General features: G+C 30.9%; 1 protein-coding gene across 1 annotated transcript; it reads left to right on the top strand.

Moving 5' to 3' along the window:
• The first annotated feature begins 613 nt into the window (after positions 1 to 613).
• On the top strand, positions 614 to 3,377 carry LOC142506136 (gibberellin 2-beta-dioxygenase 8-like). Its single transcript, XM_075619289.1, has 3 exons — positions 614 to 1,195; positions 2,442 to 2,763; positions 3,027 to 3,377. The coding sequence occupies exons 1-3, from the start codon at positions 663 to 665 to the stop codon at positions 3,261 to 3,263; spliced, it is 1,092 nt and encodes a 363-aa protein (XP_075475404.1). The 5' UTR covers positions 614 to 662; the 3' UTR covers positions 3,264 to 3,377.
• The last annotated feature ends 5,103 nt before the right edge of the window (positions 3,378 to 8,480 follow it).

Raw genomic sequence — 8,480 nt, 5'->3', positions numbered from 1 at the left:
ACTTCAAACTTCTCCTTAATTGTTCATCCAATTAAATATTTTTTTCAATAGTAGAGTTTTTTTCTCTCCAGATAATAAAACCTATATTTTAAGAAAATACAAATAAAATGGTAGCTCCAACCCATTGATCAACTTGAAAATAGAATGGTGGTTGCACAATTAAACATATGTACTGACAAGAAGAAAAACAAATTTCTGTCGGTTGACAAAACAAAAAAACAAAAATTTTACGAGAATAAAATTATATTTCCAAACATAAAATATTTAAATTCATAAAAAAAAATTCAAAATAAAACGGGGACAATGACCACGACCAATCCTTAAATGGTTCCATCATTGCCTCAACAAGACAAAATATTGGTTTTGTTCATCTTATTAGTGGAATTTGAGTTTTGGTGTAATAGTTTCGTCTTTTCTTTATATCGTGCGAGACACATCAATGTTATTCGACATTTCACCAAAAATAATAAATTATAACAACATCAACAATGACAGATGTCACGTCAATAATTAGACGAATAAAAATCAAAATCAGATCAAGCGGACCGATTTACAATTTTCTCATTAAAAAAAACACGGTTCTTTAAAAAAGAGAGAAAACGTTCTCTAGAAATTGGTAAACAAAAGTCTCCTTAACTTTGGGACACGAAATAAATAGGAACATGCACCTACTCCCAACACAAGAAGCTTTACAGACAAAACAAGAATCCCAACACCGCCACACGATGACCAATTCACAGAACCTCGATTCCTACCCTCCTTTCGTCCACCAAAGCCATGGGGTTGACCATTGCGGGAACCCAACCAAAAACCTACAAAAACCAGAATCTGAATCTGTCCCGGACTCAGATTCACTGCCTGTCGTGGATTTGCTGAGCAGTCATCCAGAAAGAATCAGCGAATCTTCCAGGGAATGGGGTATGTTTCGGCTGGTCAACCATGGAGTGGAATCCAAGTTGTTGAGCAAGATTCTTGAGTGTGCGGCTGAGGTTTTCTCACTCAGTTTCGAATCCAAACAAGTCGTATTCGACGGACCGATACAGTACTTTTGGGGCAGCCCCGCGATAAGCTTGGCCGGAAACTCTCAACAGGAAAGCCCTTGCGCTCAAAACCTGCACTGGTTGGAGGGTTTCAATGTTCCTCTGGAGAAGATAACTCAGTCCAAGTATGAGGATCCATTGCTGGAGTCTTTCAGGCAAGTCTTATTTCTATTATTTAATGTGTTAAAAAGGGATGTTTGGTTCGTGGCATGGATAGTAAATTAATTAAAAGTTTTAAAATTTATGCTGAAATACAACAATGAATGTTTCATGTTCCGTACCAAATAATACTGATGACACGTGCGATAAGTGGATAACTCATTGACACTTGTTCAACCATAATATATAGATAAATGATCATGATTATCACTCAACACACAACTATCATATGAACAACATCTACCAAACTTCATATATTTTTTGTCACTAGTGACGAAGCATTGAGCCCGATGGCCCACTACTTTTTAATTTTTTTTATATATTAAGATTGTCATGATTTCAAATTAATTTAATATTAGTTTGAGTGATTCACCATTATGTACAAGTCATATGGATCGGAATTCACATTTTTTACGTCCTTGAGCTCAATTCCACTCGTTCATTAGTTGATCTTCGGTGTCATTTGCTACAAAAATCAAAAACCCCAATTCAAATTATAGCTCAGCATTCCGGCCGCCAGCTATGCATTTTCTGGAGGAATATTTCAATTTTGGGGGAAAAGGACTGAAATTGGAAAATATTATAAATTACTGGACTAAGAACGTAAATTGTCTCATAACAGGACTAAAATTAGAAAAAGCGCAAATTACAGGACCAAAAACGTAATTTGTCCCATTTTCCGGAGGAATATTTCAATTTTGGGGGAAAAGGACTGAAATTGGAAAATATTATAAATTACTGGACTAAGAACGTAAATTGTCTCATAACAGGACTAAAATTAGAAAAAGTGCAAATTACAGGACCAAAAACGTAATTTGTCCGAATAAAAAATTACGTCTAGCGAAAATCTGAATGAATTTCGTGTATGGTTATTGTAAGTCTTTTAAGTTATGTTTAGATTGATGAACTACAAATTTATGGATTTCAATATATTTTTATTATTTAGAAATAGGAGACAGTAAAATTTAAATCCATCATTTATATGTTTATATAATATTTCATGTTAATTAGACTATACGAATCGCAACTTTTTATCTATATGTGAGCATGTACATATGTATAGATATATAGTAGCAGGTGTCATAATATATAAGACAAAAACTTGTGTGAGACGGTTTCATGGATCGTATTTTGTGAGACGGATATCTTATTTGGGTCATTCATGAAAAACTAATTTTATTGTTCAACATTAATATCTCTTTAAAAATGGTATCATTTTTCTTTTTTGTATGGTGCTTAAAGGGCTTTATTAGAGGAATATGGGAACCAGCAGTCTCTGGTGGCAGAGGAAATATTCAAAACCATGACTGAGGACCTCAAGTTTTCTTCAACAAAATCAAAGTCCTATTTGTCATTGGCCTCGGGACTTTTACGTGTGTATCGATATCCCTGGTGTCCACTGTCGGAGCTGAGGTGGGGCATTGGCGAACACACGGACAGCTCGGTTCTTTCGATACTGCATCAAGATCAAGTAGGAGGGCTTCAAGTTTGCAAGGGGAGTAAATGGCTCGACGTAAAACCTAGTCCGGGCGCTCTTGTTGTCAATATAGGAGACCTTATGCAGGTTTGGACAAGAACGAAAAAATAGTTTTTGCTCGGTCGCGACCCGTAAGCATGAGTTTCTAAACAGGGAAAGAGTAAATTCTTTCAAATAAACTTATATATACCTTTCAAAAAGATCATTTTTCTAGAAACACAACTTAAAACCCTTCAAAAAATTTTCCTAGTTTTGGATTAAGTTATAATTCTACCATTGTTAATTAGATTCTTGGCTAGCTACTATATATGTATTTTACTAATATATAAGTATGTTTCTGTATGTTTTAGGCAATGAGTAACGACAAGTATGTGAGTGTGAAGCACAGAGTGAAGGTAAACAAGGAAAAAGACAGGATTTCGATCGGGTATTTCGTCTTTCCGACCGAAGATGCGTTGATTGATAGCTCGAACTACAGGTTATTCACTTATGCAGATTTTCAAGCAGACAGGGAGTTGGATTTTAAGACATTGGGGACCAAAATCGGCCTTCCCCGCTACAAAATAGTCCCCGAAAATCCCGAATGATCTTGTTATTAAATTTGTGTGTTATTGTATATATGTGTATGTATGTCGCCACTTTGATATATACAATGATCATATATAATATTTGTGAAGAAATAAATCCGTATTAAGCATTCATGTCTTGAGTATTGTTTAAACAAGTGAAAACTATATATGTAGTTTGCCAAATTGTTAGATAATAATCGGGTCAGTGGGTGTGATATCTCTTGTCCCACGTGATAAAAATAAAAGATTTAAAATAAGTTTATAATATGTTTACAATGAACTTTTATAGTAACTTGAGTTAATCAATTTCGTAAAACGATGACGAATATGAAATAGTTGCATGCTATTTGGGTCCATTGTGCAGTCATATCGGTGCCGGTCCGAGCTCGGGGCGTGACAGAATGGTATCAAAGCCGGTCACGGACATGAAACAACGGGAAATAAAAGCTATGCGGGACAAAGCGCTACGTGATTTCACTAGCATGGAACACCAGGAAATACAATTTGGTTCTTTTGTCGGTTAATCTATTGCATTAGTTCACTAATTTAGACTTTGGTCTTTATTTATAGTCTTTTTTATCGGATTAATGATGTTATGTTTAATTCAAAAATGTTGATGTGGTTTCGACATGTCCGATTTCACGCAATGCTCAAGTGAAGGACTAATTTTTTTTTTTAAAAAAAGTGTCGATTAATTAACTAAGATCGTTAATTGATTCATAACATGAGCAAAATTGAAAAACGTGTGTAAGTTATATGCCAAAATGAAATTTCCACTTTTCGAGGAGTAGGTATTCTTTATGTTGTTAATTTGTGTGTATAGAAATGACGTGATCCATGAAATTAACGTGAAACACATATTTCAAATATTTGTATCGAGGGACAGATCCTGAAATTAAAGTTGAGGTGTGCTTGAATTTAATATAATACGTTAATTTATATATACTAGTGTATCGACGCACGCATTGCGTCCTTGTATAATATTTTTTATAATTCATTTGTTTTATATTTAAATGAGAATCAAAATATAATTATAAGAAGTAGTGAGGGATTACACTGTAATTTTGATGTATAAATTAAAAAATAAACTGAAAAATAAAAGAATAAAAAAAGACCTCAGATAGAATTGAACCTATAACTTAAAACTCAAGAAACAATACAATGACTCTATCCGCTGAACTACATATAACTTACATTATCATTTTAATATTTTATTAATATATATAATTTTTAAAACAGACAATGACACTAAAGTTAGTTACTCTAAGTGTCTCAAACTTAATAAAATAGTATAAATATATATCAAATATGAGATATTAATAAGAAAATAGTTAGCAAAATGACATTGGTATTTTTTTTTTTAAAAAAAAAACCTATTGTTCCTAGCGTATTCGAAATAAGAGAGTTAATTTTCAAAAAAGAAGTTTAATCAATATCATTTTTCAAAACTATTTATATTTTTCAGAATTTATATTTTCAAACTATTTTTAATATATTTTAAATGTACTTTCAAAATTAAATTCTGTTAAATAAAAAAATTGATAAAATAAAGTTATCACTTTTATGAGTTATTTGCACCAAACCTCTTTTGAAATATCGAAAATCTACATATATTCACTGTGAAAGTTAAATAGGTATTCTAGATATTAACTTTTATGAGTTATTTGCACCGTGATATCTTTTAAAAAAATTAGACTGTACTTAAATCTCTATATATATTTATCACAAAAAAAAAAATAGAATTGGCTCGAATCTATATAACTACTTATAAAAAGAAATTGGGCTGGGCTACAGCTTAGGACGAGCCAAGCATAGGTCCGTCCCTGTTTGTATCGATATTTCACGTAATATGCATGTTAAAGTGTGGTGCCATTTTTTTTTTTTGGGTGGGAAGTGGAAACATGATATACTACTTCGGGAACGGGGATTTACTTGATCTTGATTTTTTTATCTGGAAAATAGAATATATTGGATCAATTTTATTTATATAGGTTTATATGTGGATAATTATTTGTTGTTGGTTTTCTATTAAGTTAAACACAAAATTAAAGTGATCGATTAAAATTTTGACTATTAGGTTTTAATATATTTAATAGATTGTGAGCATTTATTTTGTAGATATATAAATGTATTTTTTGTTTTTACGATGAGTTAAAACAGAAATATCAGAAGATAATAATAGACATAATCTATACTAGTATTTAACTCATGCGATGCACGGGTTGATATTATTAAAACGTAATCATTACAAAAAATGAATAGATATTTAAATTGTAAAAAATTAATATAATTATAAAAAAAATTAGAGACTATTTTTTCACTAATTATGAGTCATGATTTCAAGATCGCACGCAATCACGTTCTATATTCTATCCTCTATTAAGAAAATAATTCAGAAGAGAAAACTAATGGATTCTCTCCAAGAAAAGACCGGACCGCGTAGATCTGAAAGATCAAAACACGTTCTAAAGAGTTCATAATTATAGCTCCAGGTATGCTTCTACTTAAGTTTTCAGTTAAATTTTTAATGATTTAGAATGATGAATTATGTAGTTTATGGATTTTCCCTGACAGAATCGATTTACTCAGAGGAGAGCATCGACCTTCAAGCTTCAACATCGAGTAAACTCCCAGTTTCCCGAAGAGTTGGATACAGAAGCAGCACCCACCTTTGAATTATGTTTGCACGTTGTGTTGGAGCCACCAGTTCTTCCTATGTAATCGTCTTTGGTTTACATGGATTTCTACTTTTCGAAACTGAATAATAATGTTTATCCTGCATCCATATTTTTATAGAAATTAGCATGAAATACGTGTGACAATAGACGTTAAAAAATTTGGAGTTGAAAATAAAATATTTTAATCTTATGATATACAAGAAATGATAATATGTATAACATATGTCGAGAACAAAATGAAATGAAATAAATTTTAAAAAAAATTATCCAATTAAATGTAGGATGGAATGAACCCTTGGGAGGTCATAATTTTTTCCTCTCATTATTGGAAAACAATACCTATGATCCACATTTTTATTAATAGCAAAAAATTGAAAGGTGGAATATATGATTTTATTCTCTTAGGAAGTGAATTTTCTATTGACTTATTATTTTTTGTGCTTCCCTTATTAAATGAACAATCAAAATGAAATATTAAACATTTATCAACAAATTTAAAAATTTTAAAAAATATGATTATGGCATTAAGTGCATAAACATAATCGAAGAAGAGCACAAAAAATTGAGAAAAAAGATTTAAAAAACTGAATGAGTTGAAAATCAAACGATAAAATGACTGAACAAATCATATTTGTTTAAAATGATATATAAACTATATAACATTATTGTTATTGAATAAGGTGTGAAATAAATTATATTTCTATGATCATTTGCAAAAATTACAGTAATTCATAATGCAGACGGTTCGTTACTCACATACAACACACATGTTTTAAGCTAGTAAGAAAAAAAACACGAGTTTTGGTCTTCAACCTGCATCATAATCCAAAGTTCTTTTAGAAACGAAGTTAATGTTTCTTTTGCTTCGATTATTAGTGGCCGAATATTTTCGAGATTTATTTATTTTTCATTCCCGAAGAAATTGGGGTTCTCCAAAAATCACAACCGATTTGTGGAGAAAAAACATAAATATTTTCCTCTCATAATATCTATGGTGGATGGGATTTTGGTCTGGTACAAATATGACTCCAGTAACATTTTATCGTTGGACTGTAACACTCGATCCATCAATTGATTTGTATATCTATCGAGTATATCTCAGTCAAATAATTGAAAATAGATAATTATTTGATTTGATCGAACATGATTAAAAAAAATTGCCTTTGAAAATATAGTTGAAAATACTTAAAATATCAAAATCTCTTCTTTGTTTATAAAATGTATCTTTTGGGATTTTTATGGAATACTTCCCAACCCATAAGATAACTATATATTGTAAACTAAGAAAAAAAATCTCTCTCTCAAACCTGACCAAAAAAAAAAAAAAAAAAACTCATTATCATGCTATCGATGTCACAATTTTCAAATTTGGTATTTTCGATAAAGAATTTTTTTCAAATATAAAACCTCTAATAAATTTTTGAGTAGGTATCTTGTGAGACAGTCTCACGAATCTTTATCTGTGAGACGGTTCAACCCTACCGATATTCACAATAAAAAATAATACTCTTAACATAAAAAGTAATACTTTTTAATGGATAACCCAAATAAGAGATCAGTATCACAAAATACGACTCGTGTTATCGTCTCACACAAGTTTTTGGCTAAATTTTTATGGGAACGTTCAAATCAATTCATAAACATTACTCTCTGTACCAAATATATATTTCGCCATCCATATTTAATATTATTTTATCTATTTATTTAGCAATAAACCATGTAATTAAATTTAAAAAAATTATTAAATAAATGTAAAATCGAAAATTTCTTTCTAAATTTATTTTTCCAATAACTTTCTTAATCCATATGAAAACACACACAATCCTAACTATACGAGAAGAAGAGAATATTTTATTTTTTGACTACTTAATCTTATAAACTTCCTGATATTACATTCAAATTTTCTAATTTAACTAACATTTGTAAACTAGCTGTGATATCATCAGTCTTTATGATTATAGAGTTAAATATACTCGATCGTGTGCCCGTTCGAACAATTAAACCCTTCAATTATAGATTATCGAAATTAATTTCTATTTAATCCACTAAATAATCATTAATCATTGTCCTATGATCAATATTATGTCAGGAATCCTTGATAGTTTATCCCTACACTACAAAAAAAAAAAAAGCTAAAGACAACGGTTTTTCCCCATTGTCGTAGGCAGAGACGTAGCCAGAAAAAATTTCGATCCTGGGCTAAAAATTTGTGGGCTAAAATGTGGGCTAAAATTTGGGCTAAAATGTGGGCTAAAATTTGTGATATACTCAATGTTATTTTATTTTTTAAATTTGTGGACTAAAATGTGGGCTAAAATGGGCTAAAATCTTTTTTAAAAAAAACTCCATCCATATTTTTAAATAAGCCCAAAAATCAAGCCTGGGCTGGAGCCCACCCGGGTGGCTCCGTCCCTCGTCGTAGGTCTTGTAAAACCGTTGTTAAAAGTCATGTGGTTAAAGAGTGTGCTCAAAAACGACGATGAAAAACCGTTGTCGTAGGTCTTGTAAAACTGTTATTAAAAGCCATGTAATTAAAAATTGCGCTCGAAGACAACGG

The sequence above is a fragment of the Primulina tabacum genome, chromosome 10, assembly GCF_025594145.1.
Source record: "Primulina tabacum isolate GXHZ01 chromosome 10, ASM2559414v2, whole genome shotgun sequence".
NCBI classification, from domain to species: domain Eukaryota; kingdom Viridiplantae; phylum Streptophyta; class Magnoliopsida; order Lamiales; family Gesneriaceae; genus Primulina; species Primulina tabacum.
Note: the sequence above shows the minus strand (reverse complement) of the source record. Positions and strands in the feature narration are given on the sequence as shown.